The 26,040-nt window shown below is 42.8% G+C and overlaps 1 protein-coding gene across 2 annotated transcripts; it reads left to right on the top strand.

Moving 5' to 3' along the window:
- Positions 1 to 1,975: 1,975 nt before the first annotated feature.
- Positions 1,976 to 25,924, top strand: tna (tonalli). 2 transcript variants are annotated; one of them, XM_043411995.1, is made up of 10 exons: positions 1,976 to 2,915; positions 17,527 to 17,802; positions 17,983 to 18,282; positions 18,401 to 19,127; positions 19,354 to 19,700; positions 19,819 to 20,004; positions 20,126 to 20,268; positions 20,394 to 20,910; positions 21,012 to 21,245; positions 21,436 to 25,924. In XM_043411995.1, the coding sequence occupies exons 2-10, from the start codon at positions 17,713 to 17,715 to the stop codon at positions 21,571 to 21,573; spliced, it is 2,682 nt and encodes an 893-aa protein (XP_043267930.1). In that variant the 5' UTR covers positions 1,976 to 2,915; positions 17,527 to 17,712; the 3' UTR covers positions 21,574 to 25,924. The 2 variants fall into 2 exon arrangements, with proteins under 2 accessions (XP_043267930.1, XP_043267931.1); XM_043411996.1 differs by lacking the exon at positions 1,976 to 2,915 and adding an exon at positions 3,407 to 3,440.
- The last annotated feature ends 116 nt before the right edge of the window (positions 25,925 to 26,040 follow it).

The raw sequence follows: 26,040 nt of genomic DNA, 5'->3' as shown, positions 1-26,040 counted from the left end.
ATTAGTGCATCCTACTGTCCCTCGGGGTTGCCGCTGCGAGGCATACCGCTCATATTGTACATTTTCTATCCACAGGGATGTCCAAACTACACGCACACTTCGTAATCTCTCGTTCCAATAACCAACTTTTCGTTTCGCTCTTCTCCTTTGCCCCCCCCCCCCCCCCGCCACTCTTATTCTTTTATTATTTTTTTCTTCTCGTCGCAAACTAGCGTGAAATTAAGCAGTCGTTGTCACGATAAAACGCCGTTAAATTATGACTGCTTTGACTTTGTCTAATTCGTTGTTATATATTCATGGCTATTCGCTTTTGCGTGAAAACGAAACTCGTCCTCGCTCCTTTACTGACCCAGAGATACGTATTATCCATCAATCCGTAACGACGGATCAACCAGATATTCAACAGTACGAATATCCCTCAATTCTGCATCGCCATGTTTATTGATTTACACCTTGAAAACCTATTTTAATGTAGACACGGGTAGGGCTGATTAGTTTGAAAATAGGCCAAATAGGACACGCTATTCGGACCATTATTCCGCTCATTCCGTCGCACCAAAGGTCAAAGGTGATTCTTTCGCTTTCATCACGTTTCGAATGAGCGACAATTGAGCCAATATTACGCGGGAGTTTTGAATCTTTCGAATTTTCAAACTTAAAACTCCCGCTTACCGAAAAGGTTTGTGACACGATTGAACTTTAATTTTGTCGTACAAGCGAGTCTCCGACAGTGACAATTTATTTAAGAAAAATAAATACATGATCGAATGAACCGCGTCGGGTTTGATGGAAAAGTACTGAAAATCGCTCAATCGTCGGCAGCCACCAGACAAAAAAATTTCTAAAGATTCTGCACATACCCAAGTCGGTTTATAACCTAAAAAAAGAAGAAAAAAAAAATGTTACCAAGTATGAGAGAAATCCATAATGGAATGGAAATTTTCGTGTCGGGCAGCAAGAATTTCGCTCGTACACGCCGGTGTGTGAGAACCCCTCCGCGCGTCTCGCCCCCTCGAGTCTATCCCCTCCACGAGCATCGGTCTGGAATGATTTAAGCGAAAGGGCGTAATCCGTGGAGGTTTAATATTCAAAGAGGCATGTGGATTACGCCCTCTTGTTTGTGAGGCTTCGATACATATGATTACCGAGCGAGCTTCGGGGTAAGGAGGGTCAGATGAAATAAATTGTTGTTTTTGAAAATCGTGACGGCGCGTTTAACCGAGAATCTGTCAACGACAATAAAAAGGCCGTAACTGGCAATAGTCAGTGCGAAGATCTCTCAGCATTATTTCCCTCCGGAACGCGATTGACATATTTAACCCCGGATGTATGACAAAATCTTGCACGTCTGTGTGGTTACGTTTGTATCCGTGTGCGTGCCCGACACAAACGAACGAGAATACTCGATTTCTTACTACCAACTCTCCGTCGTATACAGTGTACTTTCGACAAACTTTTCGTCCTCGTCTCGGTCGTCTCTCCTCTCCTCGGGCTTAACCCAAGCGCACCGCGTTTTCACGCTGCAAAATGTGACGAACCAGAGCGAATGCGCGCTCCCGCTACTCTACCGGATATAAATAAAGTTTCTCAACGGCGAGTAAGAGAGCGAGGGAGACGCTCGTCGCGATGAGGAGAGAGCCGGAGGGAGAGAGAAGGAGAGAAGGAGTGGGTGAGGGAGCAGCGCAAGAGAAACGTCGTATGGACAAGAGAAGGTGGGAGAGAAAGAAAGAGCACGGAGAAAAAGAGCCACGCTAGAGGTCGCGGAGAGCGAGGGAGATCGTTGAGGCGCGTCGTATCGTTGAGCGAGAGCGGGAGAGAGAGAGAGAGAGAGAGAGAGAGCGAAACCGAGCCAGCGAGAAGCAACAGAGGAGAGGGGGAAAAATGCCGCCGCCGCTGCTTCTGCTGGTGCCTCTTGCCGCCACCGCCGCCGCCACCGCGCTGGTGTTCCGCTGCTGTCGCTTTGACTGCCGCTAGTGGAACATCGTCGCGATCGTCGCGTTATACGCGCGGCCACCGAGAGACGCGCGCGTGCCCTCGTGAGCACCACAGAGCAGTAAAGAAATCGTGCCCGAACACGAGCCTGCGAGACAAGGGCATCTGATCCCTCGTAAACACATACGTTTTGACGTTTCTTCCACGACGCTCTTGCTTTTTTCTCGCCGAATTTTTACCGTTATTACGCGATTTAATATTAACGAATTCATTTTATTACCCACAGACAAATATACGAGGACAGTTACTCGTGTTTAAACAAATTATATATTTACGAAAAACTAAGCCAAGAAGCACTTTGCTTTTTTGTTGTTGTTGTTGGAGAGGCAAACTGAAGTATTCAGCGTGGACGACAAAGTGTGCGACTTTGTGGAACACCACGTTTCATACGTAGATAGAGAACCATTGACCGAGTCCGTGCTCTACGTACTAATTCATGTATTATTATTTATAGTAAATTATTTAACCGGATACGAGGTGGGAACATTGCCTTTTTTCCTGCCTGTACAACTCTTTCGTCCCATATTCGTTGACGAGAGTTAAACGTGGTGAATAATTAAGGAGATTATACTCTGTTTTTGTGATTTTGTGTGAATCGTGACGTGAAACGAAGGAAATAAAAACCCAACCAAAGTTACGTTATCAAGCTTGATCAATCGACGATATCATACTCTCAGTTCGCTCGTGAATTATTTTTTTTTTGTTTACTTTTCCCGTTGTTTTTGGTGAAGTGTGATTAAGTGCGTACTCGATTTACACTATAACATTGGATTACTCGACGCCACAAATTTCCATTGAAATAACAAAAAACATCGAGCTCCACGTACCGCCAGAGATCCGTTCGGGTGTGAAGAAAAACGACTTGAAATTATCACGCGACACAGACGCTGAGGATTATTATGATCGAGTCACACGAATGAAACGTGAGTAGTAAACCAATGAATTTTTTTTCTTCATCATTCGATTTTCCTCCGCGCAATTTGTGTCACTAATTTTTTCCCTTTTCCTTCTAATTTTTCTACCCTCAATCAGTTCCATTTGACAAAATATCGACTGACATTTTTCATATTCGATCGCGATTCTCTCAATTCTCGATTCCTTTTCTCAATTATAATTCAGCCTTTATTTGAAATTCGATGACGAATCATCTGATAACGATCACTCGAAATTAATCAACGATTTAGATAAACCCATCCGAGCCTCGTCGTACCAGACTTAAAATTTGTTTCTTTTTTTTTTTCGAATCTGAAGACGAATCGATCGAGCGACGTCGAAATATTTCGAAAAAATCATTCTCAATTCTTTCCTTCTTTTTTTTTTTTTATTCTCTTAAATTTCAACAACGAACGAACGTGTTCCGTAATAACGTTGCAGGAGAATTTAACGATAAACGCGATCGAGAATTCGACGGTCACACTCGCTCCACACGGCTGTCTCCGACCAAGTGTGTTAGTGTTTACTCTCGTACGTGTTCGTCAACCGCGCGCGTATTTTCTCCTCACACCGCCTTATTTAACGACGTTCTTGTGCATCTGAAGACACATAAATTTATATTTGTACAATGCGATGCGCCACAGCTGACATTCTGTTGTTGGACGTTCTCGCGTCGTAACTTTACCGAACTTGGGCAACTATCACATACCAACCACACGACGAGAAGAAAGTTTGCCACTAACCGGCTCGCGATTTCCATTCTCTCGTTTCTCTCAATAATCCCAGCGTGTTACTTGCGATCGCGCTTCTATCGACTCTCTTTCACGGTCGAGAGTAGAGCATTTCTTTCCGTTTCGCTTATCCGCTTTTTTTTTAAAAATCTTTTTCCAAACATGTTTTTTTTTTCTATGGAAATATTTGTGAATCTGTTTTTCGTTGATCCATCTTAATCGACGTTTTTTTTGAGGAAAAAAGCTGCAGAAGCAAAATGCTATTCGAGATGTGAATTTTGAGTGAGTGACGCTGTGAAATATTTCGGAACAACGTGAAAATATCTGAAAACGGTAAAAATTGGTTGATCCAGGGACAAAATTATTGCCCGGAAATGGAATTACCGCGATTTTAGAGAACAAATTATTCGAGCGTTTGTCGAGAGACGATAATTTCCAGTTAATTTATAAACGGATTTGGAGGTAACCCAATTTCGGGGGAAGATTCGATTCTTTCGTGCAGCGAGACGAGCAACTTCGCGCCGCTTTAAAATGATTTATGTAGGGAGTAAAATAAAAAAGAGCCCTCGGTAGAGCCGATGTTGCGGACACGAGACATTCCCAGCGTCATAAACGTCCTTCGAGAGTCCACGTTTTAAGCTCCCCAAACAATAACGCTGCGTGTCAAAATAGTATTCCGAAAATTTCCAAGCACCAAACTTACAATAGGCCCGTGAATTAGCATTTTAAATGAGGGTTAATCCGAGCACGCGGGGGAGGAGCGCGCAGTAAAAATGTAAAAGCGCTTAAAAGAGCTGACATTTGACAGGAAACAAAAAACGCGTTTTTCACGAATATTCAATTTTTCCACTGACTCCACTCGTTCTTCCTCACAATCAAACCAAGTGAAAACGAATATTTATGGAAACAGTTTTTCGTACCGATAGTGAAAATTTGAATGCACGTGCCTTCAGAACCATTTGAATATTTTTTTTCAATATCTTTCCGAAATTGAAATAAATAAATGAGCAAAAAAAACATGACGGTTCGCTTAATCCCCGTGAATGAATGTTGAAAAAGCCCGCTCGACTCGATGTTTTATCTCAGAGTTATTAGTACAGTTCACAGAGGCGTCAAAACGCACTACTCGAAACGGGAGTGAAGAATTTTCGTGTCTATTTGTCGAAGGCGAGAGCTCAGAGTTCAGGTAAGCGGAAGGCGGCGTTTGGAACCCTCGGTGTTCGAAAGTAGCGGGTTTCTTTCTGTCCAGGTACACCGTTTAACCGTTGTACAACAAGGGGGAACCTTATATCACTCTTTCTCATTCTCTCTGCTTGAAAGTAGCGAGCGAGAAGTAGCTTTCACAGCGTGTGACTCGGCCTGTCACTCCCGTTGACGAAACGCGAATCCTTTTCTCTACCATACATTTCTTGCGACTCGGTGCTCAGGTTCACCCGTTGCACGCCACTTGCACAGCAGCTACTTTACCACAAATTCAAACAAAATCACTCCGAGTACCTGGCCAGGTCGAATCGAGTCGATTCCTCTCTAATTATTCCGTATTCATTTTTTCCCCTCAAATTCTCTTTAGACACGGTGAATAAATTGCAATTGCAGTTTATTTTTTCCGATAAAAAAAACGTTGAACGTCGGAAACTTGTGTGTCTCAAATTCCCTTCGTTCGCCGATCAATGGAGCTTCGGATTTTTCATTCTCACGGTGACAACATCGAGCACAAAATATGTGACGAGATGAAACGAGGTCACTCATGGAGGAGAGGCTTGCTGTGGAACAAAAGTGCTCTGTGTTTGAATCCGTGAACGAAGCACCAGAAGAGAAAAAACGACGCTGAAGTTTCCAACGTTTGAGTCCAACGAAATGAACGAAAAAAACGTTTGTAATTCACCAATTTTTTATTTCACGAATCGTTGGTGCAGCTTGAGAAACTACGAATCGCAAATTTGGCAGGGAACAAAATAGGAGAATTACTGGAATTATTGGAGTTTTTTTTCGATCATTTCGTTGGACTTCAACGTTGGAAACTTCAGCGTCATAGAGAAAAATATTTTCGTCTATCGGGGGACTTTATGACTCAATAAATTGGGAGAGCTTGTCGAATTTAGCGACTTGGTCGAGGCTCGAAAACCAATCAAACGATTACTTTTAAAAGTAATGCTAATGCGCCGGAGGAAGGGAAAAAGAAAGAGAGAGAGCGATAGATAAATAAGTCGTGGGTTGTGCCGAGCAAATCAGACAGAAAGTCACGTTCACCGCGTAATCTTGGGATCCCTACAGTAGGTCACACAGTGTATACACACGTACGTACGCGGCAGTGCGCAGACTCGGGATGGCGTGGGGTGTTCGAATCTTTTTGTACTTCGGTGCGTCTGAATAAATGAAAAAGGAAGAAACGAGTCGAGCTTATTTGTGAAAGTTTTCGTGTAGCCCCTTCTTCGTGATTATCTTTTTGTACGAATTTCGTTGAAATTCAAGCAGACGTGCGAGACACGAGTCAAGGACGTTCGAGGATGCTGCGTGTTTCACGCTCCTCCGTATTCGAGGAGCAAAGACAATCGATACGAGAACTCGCAACATCCCTGAGCCCTCAAGCTCGACTCGAAGGAGAAACGAAGGAAATAACGTCTCGTTACATTCGGGATTTAGACTGGTGAGAGCCTTGTCAAAAAATCGATTCAGTCGGGTTTGGAAAGACGGTGAAAACATCGGGAATTTATCGGAATTCTCGAGACCATTTTTTCTTCGCGTTCACACGAAAATTTGACGATACGAAATCATTATTTCGTTCCGAAATCCAACTTTTTATTCGTTCTCTCAAAAATTGTTGAAAAAACAGATAAATTTGTAATACATTTGCAATAACGCAAAAGGTTTCGTTGTGTAACGTCGTCGATTTCAAAGACGAGCACCGAACTACTATGCTATTAATGTACCCATCGCGTGTCTCATTACACTCGCAACGAAGATCGATATTTTGGTATCAAAACAAATGAACCTCCGTTGAGCGAACGTCCTCATTCGTAGGACACGCGTTTTTAAATTTCTTCGGTTTTATGAAACCGCTCGAGGATGTCAGGTGTAGGAAAGGCTGGAACGCAATGCACAATCCAATTCTCAAGGGTATTGATATCGTTATCGACACCGTGTAATCTCGTTCTCGAGCCTCGTGCCCACGAGCGTCGTTTCTATCGACGTTGTTAAATCACCAACTGCTAAACAAACGTGCAGTATTCCTGCGTACAAAAAGAGCGCTGATTTATTTCTCATTAGCCAACTTTTCAGGTTGAATAATGCCAATTTTCATTCGCACTTTTCCCCTCACGAATTTCTCGCCCATTAATTCTCGAACAGCGTGTCTCGATCGTACAAGAGGAATCCCGGAATCCCAGATTTTTCAAGACGAGCTTAATTGTCATGAGTTTTTCCAATATTTTTCTTCTTCATTCGGAGTGTCGTTACGAAGAATCCATCATTCGACAAGCGGCAAAGGTTCGATAGCATCGCGGAGAGGCTTAAAAAGAGGAAATTCGTTCGCTGGATTTTGGGAATAATTGCAATTTTTTTTGCACCTTGATTTTCACGATTTGGGCTGAGAAACCTCTTCCATCTTGACTCCAATTTTTGTTGACTTCGCCGCTTAGAACGTTGTTGAATTGATCGATAGTTTTGAACTCGACACGATCGCGATATCGGGCGACAGTTGGCTCAACCGTTCGCACACGGTAACCCGATAACGCTCCATGTGGATGTGAATGATGATGACATTAGTAATAGAACGACGTCACATCCTTAACGTTTTAATACAATAAGTTAGTGGCGGTGGCTCGGACACGCGAATGAGGATGTTACCGGAGTTGAGTTCATCGTCTATTAATTACCTCTCTGTGCTCGCGACTCCGTCGATCCTCATAAATACATGAATAAATGTATGAGTCGTTCAAGGCCAAAACGATTCTGTACAAACGCTGAAAAATAATGAAAATAATAAACGATAAATAAATGGGAGAGGAGCCTTAAGAGGACTCGGGACGGCTGTCGCGATCGGAAATCATTTGAATCTTATCGAGAAATAATCGTTATCTCTCTGTATTCGTGGTGGGAGAAAAGGGTCCGAGATCCGGATCGGAACCGAGTCCCGTTCGCTTCCGAAGAGCGTGGAATCGCATGATTTTTAAAAATTCCCTTCCATTCGTATCCGCACTCACGTTTCATCGTCTTTTTTTCTTCCTCGTTCGGTCTCGCTCCACTCGCGTCGTCAATATCGCTCCGTTTCGGACCGCATTATCCACAGAGGTGTATCGGAATCATAAACGCTGACACTGACGGAGGCCCTGAGCGAGCAAACGTCTCGAGGACGTTTTTCTACGTACGAAGATCGTTTTTTTTCGGTTCTTTTGCTCCTCAAGGATCTTACTTCCTTCCTTCTCATCCTTCTTCGAGCTTCCGCACCAGCCCCGTCCAACTGCTTGTAAAATCGAGCCAATTAATCTACCACCGAGAAATCAGGCTTCATTCAAATCTACAGAATCTCCGTGTCAACAGAATTTCCCTTCGTATCACGTGCTCTCTCGCCGTGCCTCAATTGCATTTTCCACACATACGACTCACATTTTTCTACACTCGCTATATCGCGTTGGCTGTGCTACTTTGTTCAAGGTGAGAAATCGTTCGATTTTTATGAATGCTCGGTGCCATTGTATTGTCTTTTCAGATTCAAGATAATGCTGTGCGCCTCGGGACATTGGGTGCTCGGGATATCGGGAGATTTTGGGTTCTAACCCAAACCGTATTTCGATAACTTTCTTTTTTCCCCTCGCGCATATTAATTATCGAAGTGGGATCTTGCGATGCGTTCGACTGACCGCGAATCCCGTAACGGGCATGCACAATTTTTCTTTTTCCATTTCGACTCCACCACAAAAGCCTGCGTCAGCACTGAAATCTGCGAGATCGTTGGTCGATGGGTGGGTAAATTAAAATAAATGATCGAGTTCGTAGTCGCGCGCTCGTCCTTTTGTTTCGTCTCGAAATCCGCCGACGTCAGCTGCATTTTCAATAAACAAAGGCGGGCTCTCTCGTAATCGGATATTTCTTACGGCAATACGTTCGAGAAGCGATGAGAATCGCTCAATATTTATCGTCGATAAGGCCAGCAACAGAAAAAATCGTCTTCTCCTACCCCGCACGACTGCGCAGGCCCCAGCGCACTCGCTACGCTTCACACGATCACTATTAAATAGCATGATTATTCAAGTTCGCCGCACGAGCGTTTATGACAGCGCCAACAAAAACAGAGAGCATTTTTTCCGCTCGAACTTCCTCGTTATTAGCGCTCGTTGCCTTTTTTTTTCTCTACGACTCTCAACGCGATCGTGAATTTGATCGAATTCTAATTTGTCGGAAATGAACGAGACAGATTTTTGAGTGCGTTTGTAGAAGCGATTTTGCACAGGGAAAAAGTCGTGCCAATGATTATAAAAAGCCTGAAAATTCGGCATGCGAATTGTTACGCGACGTTGGAGCATCGCGCTGAAAAGCAGCGAAACCGCTGCTTTTTTGCACGCGTTCCCAATCATCGTGCCCGCGAGTAGCTAAAAACTGTAGGGACGTTTTTCAACGTAAGGAAACTTGCGGAAAGCGGTCGGAAGACTCGGGGAGTCAAGGAATAATTTTTCAAGCAAAAAGAACCGTTGGTAGCTGTCGAAAGGCTGTGCAAACGTCGAATTGCATTAGGACCGCTGAGATTTAACGATTTAACGAAATGATGATCTAAAAAAAAGCTTCCAATAATTTCAGCAATTCTTCAATTTCGTTCCCGGCCGAATTGGAAATTCGAAGTTTTTCATCGTGCACCGTTTTTTTCGCTCGTTTCGTTGGACTCGAACGTTGGAAACTTCAGCGTCGTCCTCTTCGCTGGCTCAACCGCTGGCACTCTCGCGCTCTCTTCGCTGCGAAAAGACGAAGGTGCTCGCGGGAGGGGGGTTTTCGCAGACGCGGCGTTATGACGAGGAGCGATGGTCAATCCTTCGTTCGTACGCGCTGTCGCATTCGCGCGATCACTGTATTCGTGTGTACGCGCGTGTCGCTATCAACGATGTCGTGTGTCTCTCAACGGAGTCAGCGCGCGAGGTCGAGTCGCGGGCGCGCGCCGTTCTACCGGAATTTCGTCCCCCACTCCCTCGCCCCTCCCCACCGACACTGACGTTTCTCTCTTCGCGCACCTTCGCACCGGTACGCGATCGCCAAACCACCACCCACTTGTCAGCGGGAGAGCGCCCGCGATATACCACATTATGTACTTCTCTTCGCCTCTATATATCCGCGCCCTCGTTCAGCCTCAGTCGTTTTATTCGCGTTCAATCCGATCTCATTGACCCCTTCCGTAATTACTGAGCGTGGATTCAATCCTTCTCGCGACCTTTTTCCTTCTTTTCACCCGCAGAAAAGCACAATTTTTCGCTAAGCGAATTAATTCGTGTTCTGCGTCGTTCTGCTGCATTTTATCGGTATTCAAATTTCGACTTTTCGCCAACGATTCCTCTTCCCGATCCCATTTTCAAAATCCCGCAACACCGGGTCGGGAGCGCAGATAAATTGCGTTTTTCGATTTCTCAGCGTCTCTCGAGAAATCCTCGAGCTCATTTTTCAATGTTTGTTTCGAAACTATCGTCACATACACTCGAACGCTCGTTTCGCCTCACTCGGTTAAGTTGAACCCTCCCGGCACGAATTCCCATCGATTTCCTCTTCGCAGCCCGAACATTGTTTTCTTTCCGATTGATTCTAAATGAAGCAAAGATTGGATAAAATTGAGGGGGGGGGTGAAAAGAGGCTCGGATCGTTGACTCCGCGACCGTACTCGGCTCTGCATCAACAGCGCTTTCAGCGATTTCGAGATTTCTCACTCCTCGTTCTTGAATTCAGCGCTCCTTTCGTCTCTGCATCGATCAGTTTAAATTAATCAGTGCGATAAGAATAAACGCATGATTCACAGCACACACGCGCCGCACTGGTTTACGGCGATTTATATAACGGGTTAAGGGAGTGTACGGCAAGGCGAGGGGCATTCGTATGAGAAAGTTTCCAGATTCGACGACGATGCCAACGACGCGATAGGATCGCGCGCTCTCGCTCCTGCTGATTATTGCTCTCTGCCGTTTGCTACTGCAACACTTTTTTCAAAAGAGAGTCAGATCACTGCTCTCTCGCTGTTTCGCTCGAGCGTCGTGCTGCTTCCGTGATTTCTTCATCGGCCAATCACCAGGACCCCTCGACAGCGATACACGCTCACTCGAGCCACACCACCGAAACAACTTTCTCCCCAATCTCCTTCCAGAGTACGAAAGAGTACTCTTCTTCTATCCACAGTCGAGTATGCTTGTCGCCGCATTGTAAATCCTCGTGTTTATCATTATCGCGCCGATTCTTCCCGATCGAATTTGAAGCGATCAGATTTTTTACAGATTTCTGTCGATTTTCATTGCAAACGGGACGAGTCGTTCGTAGAGCGGACGAGACCGACGATGAATTTCGATCGAAGCGGCTTCGGACGAGCCGGAAGTTCAAATTCGAATTTTCCAATCGAGTACAAAAACGAGAATAGAAATAACGCGAGGCTCGAATTGACTCCCGTCAAACCGATCGCGAGAGTTCGTTTCGTCGAGTTTACCCCAAGTGAGTTTTTTCGCTGCCGCTGTCGTCGTTCCCACTGTTATATCGAGATCTCGAGAGCCGAGAGTATCGCAGTACGAGCAAAGAATAGTAAAGTTGCTTTTACAACTCGGGGGTGTATACGTAACGACAAGGAAATGCAATTCGATGGCTGAGAGGTTTGTGCATAACGAAAAGTCACGCGTTAACTGAGACGTTACATGCCCGAGGAGACAGAGACCGGAAATATGCATACACATCCAATAAATTAACGTCGAGTCCGTCTGGATTTTTGCGGAAAGTAACAAAACAAACAAAAACTTGAATTTCTCGCAGCGAATTAATGCTTCGTTGTTTTAGTTTTAATCGTCGATCCGAGGATAAGTTATTACGGAAAATAAAAATGGCTGATACGGAATTTTAATCGTCATATTCCTGTCGCATACGCGCCTTCGCGATTGTTCAATTTGACGCGCGTTACGCGATATTATTACAGCAGTATTGTTCCCTCCTCGCGCATATTTCGCTACATATATTTACATTTAGCGAGAGAACGATTTTTATTACGCAACTCTTCGCTCACATACCGCATTATGCAAATCACTCGCTCCGTTGCATAATCTGTTTTGTTACTTTATTCTCATTTTTAGTCCCCTCTCGTAATCCTGTTTTATGTATTTGTGCGAATAATTTCTGGGCCGTTCGTCCTCCTCTTTTGTCCCCGCGATCTTGCGAGCCGAACGAGAATCGTCGAGCACTTCCGGCTTCCGTGATAATTTCGCGGCGAATCGATCATTCCAATTTTTCGAATCCTCGCGAATCCTTTTCTTCCACATGGTAAAGTGTGGTTTCATTATTTATTCGTAAAATAACGTGCGATCGGGAGATTTGTAATCGGGCGTTTGAGTCAACGCTTTTCGATGAAAGAAAACTCGTCAGATTTATTCGTTAAGCTCTCCAGCAAACTCGATAATTTTATTTGTCTTTAATCGATCGAATTACGCTCGGTGCTGCGGTAGCGAATCGTTGATACGAAATTTAGCCAAATATTCGCTAGTCCGTTAGTTTCGAAAATGAGGCGACGTGACGAGCGACGCAGCGCGAGTCTCTTCCCAAACCACCCTTGCACCGGCGAATAGATTAATTTACAAACCGGATGTGGCGGCCAACGGGCTCGGAATGCCCGCTTTCTTCCTCCCTTTCATATTCTCGCGTTCGAAAATTGTTGAAAAAAATATCAACTCCGAAGTATTTGACTCCGTGTCCGCGCGCGCGGCAGTGAAGCAGCAGATGTTATTTCCGTTCCTCATCGCCCGCAAGTTTTGGGTATACAGACCGCACACGGGTGGCACACACCGCAGGCCCTGGCACAGAACGTACAGCAGCGTGCAACACGTGTTCCGTACTACAGGAATTTGGGTATTTCGGGCACGCATGCGCCCGAGCCCCCGGTTATTTTCTCCTCTTTCGCTCGCTCTTCTTCTGTTTCGTCAAGCAGAGCGCGCGCTGCGAAGCGCGGCGCTCAGGAGAGGAAGAAGAGGAAGAGCGCGGCCGAGGGCCGAGGGGGGAATGATATTTTCGTGATCCTTGTTCGAACTTTGTTCTCGAGGGATGCTGGAACAGAGGGAAAACGAGATATGGGGCCGCGCGCGGGAGAAAGAGTTAACAAAGCTTCTTCGTACACTGCATGGAGTTATTTTCGTCAATTTTCGTCTCGCCTCGTCCCGATATAGTATCGTTACATTTATAGCTACCAGACGAATCATTTTCATTTCAAATATGGAGCATACCGAGCGGCTGCGTACCCGCGCCTAATTTCCGCGCAACCGGAGGGCGTCGATTATTCGGGGAAAATCGTTGCAAATTTGGGAAAAAAAATGCTTCCGATTTAGAAAGTAGTGGCGAATGAGTGAATCTCCGACTTTGAGTGATCAATATTTATCGAAAGAGAGACAAGTCAGTTCGATTTGTATACTCGTGTCTCGGCGATGATATTCTCATTGAAGAATTTAAGATAATATACATGTATATGCGCGATACCGTTTAAAAACTCGTTTTTCACTCCTCAGTCTCGGTCAATTAATTCAACGACGTCGAGATCTCGTATCAAAGGGGACGAGAGCTCAACGTGATTATCACGTTTGAAAACTTCATCTTGATATATACGCTTTGCATAGCGAATGAGCCGACGATATGAAATCTCGTTCTCTTTATTGACAGTATTGTGACAACTAGTTAAACATTGTGAACGAGCAGTTGTCACCGATCAATTGTCAGTGGTATTAAAGTCAAACTCCCGATGCCAGGGGAGCGTGAAATTTATTATTTATCGAGTTCTTCGTTTATTTTAATATTCATTTTATTAATTGACCAATCAGTTTAATGGATTTTGCATTTTAATTTATCAGATATCATTAACGTCACTCCGTACAGGAACGTCGATAAATTTTGCTCCATCATTTCTCCCAATGAGCGTGATTTACGTTCGAGTAAAGAGCCTCGCCGATCCTCTCTAAATAACAATTCAACAAATATCTGTCAACAAGAGTTCAGAAAGTTCAAACCAAAGTTCAAAACTCCTTCGCGCACCCCGCCGAATGCCCGATGGGAAAATTCTCAGCGACGTGTGTTTCATTCGAACTCGATAAACCGATCGTTGTCGACGGTTCATTAATATTTTATTTATTTTTTCATTCATTTTTTTATCTCCTGATATTCGAAGCAACGAATACCACGCGTCCACACAAACGAATCTTTGTGATTTAAACTCTACGTTTTTATAGCGCTCGTGACACATATCCCACTCTTTATTTAATCGGATATAATCGAAAGCTATTCCTCGTAGTCTCCTTTCACGAGTGCCAAAATAAATGTCACTTTTCCTCATGATCCCGCGCTCGCGAAGCGATATGATATTATAGAGAATCGAGCCAAAATTTGTTCTCGTAGTAGCCGATATAATATGTCGTCGTCGAAAATAATTTACAGTCTCTTTCTCCCCCTTGGGCCTCCCCCTCCTCGCTCTTCCTCTTTTCATCTCGTATATACGTACAACGTCGTATACAAAGCGACGCTTTCGATGTCACATCATCGGCCTCGCCACGCGATCTCTCTCTCTCCGCGCTTCGGTCTCTCCCTTTGTCGCGGGGGCTTCTCGCTCGCTCGCTCGAGAAAGAGTAGTGCCCTCTATACGAGTTGACGAAATATTGACATCCGAGAATAGAAAAGCCCTGATGGCCCGGGGGCCTCCTGGCACAATCTTCGAGGCGAAGGGAGGAGCGAAAGAGAGAGAGAGAGAGAGAGAGACGAAACGAGAGCAACTATATTTATATCTAATATAAATATGTATATACAAACATGCATATATTTGAGCTCTTTGTTTCGCATCTGCATGCACACGTACGTTGTGTGCGAGGAGAGGGAGTCGGATTGTCTCCACTGTGGAAATAAATACACAGACACACAGGCAGCGAGCGTTGAGACACGAGTGGCACAATGTGAAATCTACAACGACGAAAATTTACAGGGTGGACGTGTACGTGTGTGTCGAGTGGAGATCGGTTAGCCAGGCTCGGAGAGAGCGAGGTAGATCCGCAGAACGTCGAGAAGAAAAAAAGAGCTGGAGTGTGTGTCACGTGAGCTCGGAACAACGACGAAGCTCGGCTCAATCGAGTTGCATTCAGCACGATATTAAGGCAGGGGGGAAAGAGTGAGAAAAGATGAGAGAGCACTCGATTTAGGAGAGGGAGGGAGAGAGAAGTAGGAAAAAAAGAGAGACGAAAACAGGGTGAGAATGAAAGAAATAACAGGATGGAGGGGTAGGCCAGTCTCCTCGATCCTTATGCCTCTTATACTTTGCTGCTGTTACTGCTCTGTGTATGGATGACGTCAACCACCAAAATCCCACACGCAGTCTACCGATATCGAATTTTATACTACACACGTACTAGCCAAAGCCTTTGTGCTCAATATTTACTCTCTTTCATCCCCTCTTGCCACGTTCTCCCTCGATTCATCTCGGTCTCGCTTGCTCACACTCTCCCGACGAGCTAAGCAGCCTCTGTTCTATCCCTATTACAGATTTGTTTGCCCTTCAATCGCTCCGAAACCCCCTCGACGTAAAATATGCGTCTATACATTCAATATGTACTTTTGTATGTATTTACAGGCGTATATACTTGTTTGTATATGAATCTTGCATGAGCCGCGTTACGTGTTTGCTGTAGCGACAAAAAACGCGCAACGAACCTCGTAATATCGAGGTGCACTATCGCGGCGGTAAAACGCACCCCGTAAATCGGAGCTTTCGAGACCATTTCGAGAAGTGGTCTCCTTCGCACTTGATCGATCGAGAAAATCATTTCTGAGGTTTTTCAGACACTCTACCATTGGCGAGTCGGTTTTTAGAGATTCTTTTTGGCAGGGCAATTCATCGATGAATTTTTAAATGCTCGATCCAACGGCGCGATTCAAATTTGCCCGAAATATTTTCACCGAGGAAGAGGCTAGAGAGAAAGGGACCGAGGGAACGGAGGCGTTTTTTTTTCTCCCAAAGGTCAGCTTCTTTTCCCAGTCCTCGTATTCCCCGAAAAATATGCTCCGAAATCTTCCCTCCTGGAATCCTATTTTATTCATCTCCCTGAGGTTACGCCGCCGCCTTCGAGTGGCTGCGCTCGTGCGAGGCCTTTTTCCCTTTTTTCCTCGGCTACCCGAATGCTCACAACTATCTGGCAAACCTCGAGCATCTATCTCGCTGGAAGTCCGCCCCCGTTGGATTCTCCCTCTCTCGAGCCTCGGAAGGTTCTTCGATCGATCGCTCTCTCGCTCTCTCTCTCTCTCCTTTTCCTGCGTCTTTTCTCCCTGGATAAAGATATGCCGGACAACCCAGAGAATTCCTTTTTCGAGGGCATCTCCGTCATTTTCCAACACCCACTGCGGACTCGACGATTTTCTCGACTCCAGCGTTCCGCGCCTTGCCGCAAAAAGCGAAGAATCGATGGACTCGTCGCATCGTCTTTGAAAAATTATCAAATATTAATTTATAAATAAATTCATCGGAACTCGTTAAAATCAAATGAAAGCGAACAACTTTGGGGGGGGAAAAAATATAGAAAAATGTGGCAAACGCTGAGAGAAGAGAAACGTACGACGTACTTGGCGCTCACACTAAAAAACTATTGTTCACACGAACACAAAGACACACACGAAATCTGTCAGTTTGTGTGTGTGTGTGTGTGTGCGCGCGCTTGTGCACAGTAGCGCGTTGAGCCGAGCTCCGGCAAGCATTGCATTCTAAAAGAGGCTATGGGAGTGGGGCAGAGACAGGGAACTTGGATATACTACTGCTGGCTCGTTGTGTGAATAGCGAGCACGTGCATTTCCCACAGAAAAGCAATGGGGCTCTCTTTTGCCGAGGATTCTGTGTGCCACGGGCCCCGCAGCTGGGTTGGGTGAAGGGAGAGAGCGCCCATTCGCGCTCTCGTACATATTATCGCGTTATATATGTATATACATACACACATTTCCATGTATATATAAATACATGGGGTTTGAGGCTATCTAGCTTTGAAGTATAATGTGAGCGAGGCCAACGAGCCTCATAATCAAAGTTTTGAACAAAGAGGAAAAAACGGCAATCTATCGGGAACGGCGCAACCCTCGATAAAGGACGGAGACACGATCGTGCTGCGCGTCCCCGGGAAAAGCTCGAGGGGGGCTACTTTTCGCTTTTTTTTCTTCGAATTTTGGCTCCCTTTCTCTCCACCTTCCCTTTTCTCCTCGCCCTCAGCTCGAATTCTCGTCCATTCGTCTTCGTCAATCGCTCACGAATATCTGATGACAAGCAGCTCCGCGTACGGCTAGATACGGATTAGGCGGCGAACTCGCCCGATCAATCGTAGTTCGGCAAACAACGCATTTTTTTGGATCTTCGCGATAGGGCGATACGAGAAACGAGCTTTTTGGTCGCTCCAACTTTGGGCATTGAGTGCCTTTTTATTGGACTTATTGATTTTATTTGATTTTTGTTGGAACTGCTTCGCAAAAGAAAAATTTCGTACGTTAAATTTGGAATTTGTTTTTATTTTCTTTCGAGAATGAAATAAATTGTGTCCGATGAACAGTCCCGTGATGGGGAAAGCCTCCGTCGTTTACGATGTTTAAACGGGTTTGATGTTTGTCTCTGAATGCTCTAATGCGAATGTTTTTTGCTTTTTTGTTGTAGGCATTTCTGAGGGAATTTCGTTGGAACGAAATTTCGCGAAGGAGCTGAAGGACGCAGAAAAATCGGTCCGAGTCGAGAAAGAAATCTGCTGGATTGACATTTCGAATTATCGTCGTATCGTGAAAAAGCGCGCGGTAGTCACCACCCCGTTGTGGGGGTGGTGTTTAAGAGTTTAGTGCCGCGGCGATGGTGGCAGCTGCCACCGCTACGGCCACCGCCACCGCCTGTGTGGTGGCCATGCAGGACCGCCAGGACATTCCCACGCAGTTCAATCAGGTAATTTTCTTATGAATCGCTTCGGTTGACTCGCAAACGTGCCTCTTTGGTCGTGAGAAATTATTAAAACTGCTTGCAAGTTAAAAAAATACGGAAGAAAAAATTCTGGAGCCGACAAACAATTTCTGTGTTTTTCCATAGTAATTACAAGTGGTAATAAATCATTGAACGAACTTTCAGATGCAGAGCCAGCATGGAATACCCCACCAGTCTTACAACACTGGTGGATACGCGCAGAGAGGACCAATGACGGGTATGGGCCCTGTTGGAATGAGCAATTTCAACGGCATGGGTTCTATGGGACCGTCCGTACATTCGATAAATTCCATGAACTCGATGAACATGCACCCAATGACGATGGGGGGTATGAACGCTATGAACGGCATGACTCCTATCAACTCAATGAACAGCATGGGCAACATGGGGATGAACAATATGATGGGAGGAAATAACATGCAGATGAATAAAATGAGCATGCAGGTGAGTATTCGATGGCAATTTGCCGAACGAAGGAAGAAAGTAAGATTGTAAAAATATAGTGTGGAAATTTCATTGTCAAAAACTTAGAGAATTTATTTTTATTCCATAAAAAAATCAGCAAGCGCAAGCTCAACAAGCCTATCCAAGAAGACTGGCACCTTATCCGAATCCAGCGATGCACATGGTCCAAAAGAGGCAACATCATCAGCAACAGCAGCAACAACAACAGCAGCAGCAGCAGCAGCAGCAGCAACAACAACAGCAGCAGCAGCAACAGCAACAGCAGCAACAATTACCCTACGCCGGAGCGAATCCTGCGAGTATGCAGCCCGGATTCAACAATATGTCTGCAGGACAATATCCCAACAACTATCCAGGAGCAAGGGCGAATTTTCAGCCACAATATCCGTCGATGCAACCTATGAATCCTGCCGCGACCGGTTTCGGCCCTGGTGGCATGATACGCGGCACTAATATGAGACAAACCGCCCCCGTTTACAATCCAGCGAACTCACAAAATGGCCAATACGGTTACGGCACGAACGTCAATGTCGTGCCCGTCAGCATGGGACCAAATACCGCTGGCAATCAATTCGTCGGCCATCAAGCTAACCCCGGCTATGTCAGCGGCGCCAATTCTTATCCTGTTGCCAGTAGTCAGTATCAACAAGATGTACCTACCATGAGAACACAACCGGGAACAAATATGAATTATCAGCACAGTCCCATTCCTGGCAATCCAACACCTCCTCTTACTCCTGCCACTAGTATGCCACCTTATATTAGCCCCAACCCCGATATTAAACCCAATTTCAGTGATATCAAGTCTCCCGTTAATATACAAAGTGAGTATAGCTCTTATCTCTGTTGTGGTTTTTCGAATTTTTAATTTTTAAAAATTTTTCAATCAATTTTTTAATCAATAATGACGTCTAAAGTTAGAAGAGTCTTTGTCGTTTGAATAAAAATTTAATAGAATATGGAAACTTGAAATTTTTCAACCAACTTTATCCATATTCGTTTGTTTTTTTTGACAAAACTTATAGCCTACTTTGTTCATTTTTATTTCAGAAGACGACGAGTTGAGATTGACATTCCCAGTTAGGGATGGCATAATTCTTCCACCCTTTCGCCTTCAGCACAACTTGGCTGTGAGCAATCACGTTTTCCAATTAAAATCGACGGTTCATCAAACGCTAATGTGGCGCTCGGATCTCGAGCTTCAGTTGAAATGTTTTCATCACGAGGATCGACAGATGAATACCAATTGGCCAGCCAGCGTACAAGTTTCCGTGAACGCAACGCCTCTCGTTATTGATCGAGGTGAAAACAAATCGTCTCACAAACCCCTTTATCTCAAGGATGTTTGTCAGTCAGGAAGAAATACAATTCAAATCACCGTTTCTGCTTGCTGTTGCGTAAGTATAATGAAAAATATCGAGCGACCACTATTGGGAGCGTCGAGAAATATTTTATACTGCTTATGATTAAAACCATTTTCTAATATGTTTTTTTTTCGTTTGATTGTTTTTTCAGTCGCACCTCTTCGTCCTCCAATTAGTCCACAGACCGAGCGTGCGAAGCGTTCTCCAAGGCTTGTTACGAAAAAGATTGCTCACGGCAGAGCATTGTATAACAAAAATCAAGCGAAATTTCAACAACACGATGTCGAACAACGGCATGCAAGCCGAGAAAGACGTCGTCGAGCAAACGGCACTAAAGGTGAGAAGAATAAAGTTTCCCACTCAATTGTAAACAAATTTTAAGTTTTAAATCGAATTTATAAAAATTACAAATCCAACACAGCTCCAAATAACACAAGTCGTGTACAATCTTCTTGCAGGTATCTTTAAAATGTCCAATTACCTTCAAACGTATCACGCTACCGGCGAGAGGGCACGACTGCAAACATATACAGTGTTTCGACCTTGAGTCTTATTTGCAACTGAATTGTGAACGAGGTTCCTGGAGATGTCCGGTTTGCACGTAAGTCGCAATTTCCTCCCGTTCCTTTTCGTTGAATTTTCTAACTGCTTCTTGCTACGGATTAAAACCGTTCGGACATTTTTTCGATTGTTTTTTGGACTGACCCTCGATTTTTTTGAAAACAGTAAACCCGCGCAATTGGAGGGTCTCGAGGTGGATCAATACATGTGGAGTATTTTGAACACAACGGAAAACTCGACGGACGTGGAGGAAGTGACGATAGATCCAGCGGCGAATTGGAAGGCAGCAAAAAATATGACGAGTATTAAATCGGAGGAGGAGAGCAACGATTGCAAGAGATTGACTAAAGCGATGTCGCCGGGAAGCATGAACATGCCAACGATGAATAACTGGGACATGACACAAGCGATGAGCCCTTATATACCGCCGGATATGAACAGTATCGTCAGTGGCTCGATGATGAACAATTCGACAACCTCGAATTATCCAAGCAACAACGTTAACCATCGAAATTCAACCGGTAGTTACGACATTAACGCTGGTACAACTACGACTACCACGAGTACGACGAATACCGTTAACAACGAGTACGTTAACGGATCTGGTCCTCTCTCGCACTTGAGCGAATCGGTCAATTCTCTCGATCCCCTAAACGCAATGGAAAAGTCACTGAACGATCAGGTACGTTTTGTCAACAATAAAGTATTTCATCCACATTCATATTTCATTTACCAATAGAGTCACCTTTCTGTAACTGTTATTTTCTATTACTTTCTTCCCAGATGCCTCATACGCCTCACACACCTCACACACCCCACACACCCCACACACCTGGCGGTGGAAATAGTGGTCCCCCGAGCGTACCCCCAGCATCGCAAGAATCCACCGGAAATCACAACACTTCCGGGAACACGAGTACAAATATCAACAATGACAGTGCGGATATACCGTCTGACTTGAATTTTGACCCTGCTGCCGTAATCGATGGCGAAGGAACTGGTCAGGAAGCACTGAACGTAAGTACACGATTTCGTCAGAGGCTTCGAAACATTTTCGAAAAGCTTACTTTTTTTCGTGCTAAAAATAATATTACCGATAACGGAAAATATATCGCGATTTGAAGTCTGTTCAGAAAGTTTTGTAACTCATGAAAATAGTTGATACGACGCATGAACTAATCTTCATCGCTTCATTGTTGCCTTGCAGCTTTTGCCAGACAATGTTGTGGATCCAATGGAACTTCTCTCGTATTTGGATCCTCCGGACTTGAACACACCGCCGAGTAGTGGAGCGAGCAGCGGTAATCCGTCGTCGAGCGACGACATATTAGCACTTTTCGAGTAAAAGTACATAACCGCGAGAAACAAAAAGACACTAAGTTTTTCAATATTATTTTCGTTTTTTCCAAGTCTTCGTAAGGAGCAGATTGCGATACACAACACACACACACACACACACACACACACACACACACATATAAAAGAAAAAGAAACAAACGTATAATCAAATAAGAAATACGAGCCTCGAACTTGGGGCGTGAAAAGAGATGAAAAAGCAGTGATATATTCACGTCAGACTTTTATCTCTCATATACAACATGTTCCTAACTTTAGCGAGGATTCTTGTATATTATAATAATATATAAAGGAATAAGGTTGAAAGACTAATGATGAAACGTCGAACTCGCGATATTTGAATGAAAAATGAGTTATTAAATGGAAACGTAAAATAGGAAAGTTAGAGAGTGAGAGAGAGGGAGAGAAAGGTAATGCGAGAAAGAGAGAGAGAAAGAGAGAGATGTTATGGAGGAACGGGGTCACTCTGGGTGCTCCCACCTAAAAAATGGTACAAACAATCTTAGCTCTAATAGTAATATTCCTAATGACGAAGATGGGGCATAAAAACAAATAGGTTTAGAAAAATGGCCTCCGATCGTATAGCGCGAATCACACGGACATATTTCGTGTTAATGCTTTCTTCATACACAACAGACATACATACGTATATGCGAATAGATATGTCTGAAAATAATTATCTTTTTTTTTTTGTATGAATTCGCCTATAAAGACTATACCGCAATGGACCAGATTATACATGAAACAGCGGAATATCAGTCGTTCGATTCTCCCCTCCCAGCAATTTTTGGGTGTGACCAAAAGCTCAATGATGAAAATTGTGCTTGTTTATCTTTTGTTCAATTTTTCTTGTTTATTTTATCCTCGGAAATTGTAAAAATCAATTCCTTTGTGCTATGGTCTTTATATCTCTAATGAAGAAAGAAAAAAAAACATGTAACACAACATTGATCAACTAACAGCAGAAAATGAGAACGGTCTACACGTACATTCGAGGCTATGAATGACCTACAATGCGAGGAACTTGTACAGCATATTATTTTTCTTTTCCAATAATTCTTGTTTCGTTTTCCTTCTTGTAAATAATTTTAACTCGGTCATAGATCATAGGATACTTCAACTGTAAACCAATTTGCTTATTGATGGATATAGCGCATACGGTGTTCCTTTTTTTTTAGTAAAGAGAAAGATTGAGGAGAAGATAAAAGAATGAAAATAAAAAGCAACGATGACACCGATTCGAGCACGTTACGACCACTTTTTCATGGTGAATCGTTCGGATAAGGGGTTTACTGAGCTTGGCGAAAATTCTAAAATAGTCAATGGAAACACGTTTATTTAATATTGATTTTTCAATCGAATAAACTCAATTTATTTCAACTCTCGATGAAATTGATTTTATTCTAAGTGCATTTTTATTCTAAGTGAATACAAGACCCTTTTGTTCAAAGCAATTGGATGCACTGATGCAGAATGTAGGGGAAAATTAACAGATATCAAAAAAATAAACCAATTGAACCAGTATTATTGCTGTGCGCAACGATAGCAGAAAAAATGAATAATTGCGAATTCATGGGTTCTGTCGAGCCCAAAAATCATTATCTCCGATTCCGTGATTTTCTTCAAATTGACAGGAACCATAGAAGTCTTGGGTAGTTGTAAGAGTTGGGGTTATGGACCGTGAAAAATTAATCAAACATTAAAACGTAGCAGACTGATTGTGTCGAGACAAATATTTATTCGGAATTGGGTGAAATTGGAGTTTTTATGACAGAAGCTATTTTCATTATTGTAATTCACATTACGATAACGAATATTCAACTCTAACTAGCAAAGTTTCGATACAACTCGATCGCAAAGTGCTTCTCCTCATTAGTTCTGCTATTCTCTGTTGTACAGTCTCGATCGTATTGACTCGAAAACAATTGAGTACGTCAATATCAAACCACCATTAAGAACGATCCAAAAATTTTTATTGTTTTTTTTTTTTTTTCTTACTTTTGGTACTTGTTGAAAATAAATCAAGAAGGACGAAAGCCATACACGGTACTCTGTTCTCGAAGTTGATTCGTGAACAGGTCCGAAAAATATATTCCTCATTTTTAATTTTTTCAATCGTTTTTATTACAATTATTTGCTGTAATGTCAGTAAGTCAAGGGGGAAGAAGGGCGGGGAGTGATTACTCCCTTTTTCCCAAATTTGACCCAAATTAAAAATGACTAAAAAAAAAAACATTATTCAAATATGATTTTTCGTAAGCGACACTCTTTGTTCAGCTCGTGAAATAACATAGCGAAAGAAAATGTAACGTAAAAACTCCCGCTTAAGAAGTAGACACTGCAGAAAAAGTGGTCTGATAAAACGAAGATGAAAATTGATCGATGAAGGAGAGGTTTAACACGGAATCGTTAGTGCCTATCCCACCCGAAAGAATCAATACTTAGTACTGCCAGACCTAGAGGCACCGCCCACGACATCCCCTCTGCTTGTGTACTAGTTATTACATTTATAGCTTTTGTCATTATGATCAAAAAGGGTGAAGAGTAAACAGCAACAACAAGGAGTATTTGAAGTGATTCACGTAGATTATACAAATTTTATACAGAAAAAAAAACAAACACAAAGTAAAGAAGAAAAAACAACAACAACAACAAACGAGACATTAACAACAGAAGCAACAAAAATAAAAAGTGTATTTATATTCTGAAGCGTTGGTGGATAGCGCACGAGGCAGAATTCGACGCGGTCAAGTTTCTATTCATAATAATTACATTATACATATAAATATATAAATATACATCATTACGGCTAGATTTTTAATATTACGTGTAGAAACTAAGGGCGATAAGAAAATAAACGATTGTATATTATTTGTATATATGACAAATAGAATAATAATATAAGAAAAAAAAGTGGCAGATACTTATTGGCCAGTTATAATGGTATAAAAATGAATCAACAAAAAAAAACAATTGACTATCTTCATTATTTCACAGAACCAAAACATGCGGAATGTGTATATAAATATATATATATATATTAAATATATATATGTATATGCATATAAACACACAGAAAAAATAACTTGTCCTAGATGAATAATAATAAGAATAAGAATAATAATAATAATAATAATAAAATAGTAACGTATGCACAAAATGTGAGAAACGCTATAGATCGATCCTTAACGAGTGCCAGCATTGACCACTGTCTTGTTGGATCCCAGTAGTAGTATTATCTTATCTTATTCCCGACTCAACCACCTTGAACGAAAGGAAATAAAGGAAAGATAATAAAACAAGAAAACCATACCAAGTTTATTCGAACTGTAAGCTTTACGTAAGATCTTCAAGAAGTAGCTAAGACGCCAATCGCTTCTCGACAGTCTTCGTAGGCAGTTAATACCGCACTACTATTATTATTACTAATACTACTACTACTACTCTACTACTACTACTACTACTACTTCTACTAGACTACTACTACTACTACTGTCCATAAACTTACATTCGATTATTTCTAAAAAAAACGAGAAAAAAATGAAAAAGAAAAAAAAACACGTTCTAAGGTCCCTTGGTTTGAAAAAATCATTGAGTTTTATCGATTATCTGGAAATAATGATGGAGCATTTATTTGCACACATTAGTAAAATATAAGGAAAATGATGCTGGAATGAAAATATAATCGCAATAAGATTGAACATTGGAAAAATAAAATTGGAGTGAATTCATTAGGAATCTGAAATTCAATGATATTCGGTCAGAACGAAGGGACAACCGCGGCAGAGAGGGATCAATAAATCCTCGTCGAATGAGAAAAGGAGAAATCCAGGCTCTTGTAGACCTCATTGGCATCACATTAACTAGACATTACCTTTACTATCCTATTGAACGTTAGGTAGACTGTAATTTCAGACTTCACTCTGAATCGAAGATCCAATGGGCTATTGAGAAAATATCTTACTAATAATTAACGGTTTACGAGGCCCACGATGTGAGAGAGAAAGAGCGAGAAAAAAGTGAGAGTGAAAGCCTTGATAAATAAAAATGAAAAGTAAAGATATGATCGTGAAAATAAGTAGTTATAGAACTTTCGTTAAGAAAGAGAAACAAGAAAGTCACAATGAAGAAAAGCAACAAATGATTTTCTGTTGTAGATTAAAAGAACAAACGAAGTTTTAATACCCGACAAAGACCAGTTTATAATAATATAAGCCAAAAACACCATGATGATTTCCAATTAATGATCTAGAAAAGAAAAACGAGAGATTGAGAGAGAGAGAGAGAGAGAGAAAAAAACACTAAAAGGAAACGTTGAATAATAAAAATATGTGAAAATATTTTTCTCATTTTTCATCGTAATATATCCCCTCTCGTCCTTTTAATATTTCATTCAATCGCAACCTCGAGCTGCTACATTCCTCTCATCTTCATTGTTTGTTCACTAAAAAAAAAT

The sequence above is a fragment of the Venturia canescens genome, chromosome 2, assembly GCF_019457755.1.
Source record: "Venturia canescens isolate UGA chromosome 2, ASM1945775v1, whole genome shotgun sequence".
NCBI classification, from domain to species: Eukaryota; Metazoa; Arthropoda; class Insecta; order Hymenoptera; family Ichneumonidae; genus Venturia; species Venturia canescens.
This window is presented reverse-complemented; position numbering and strand designations above follow the sequence as displayed.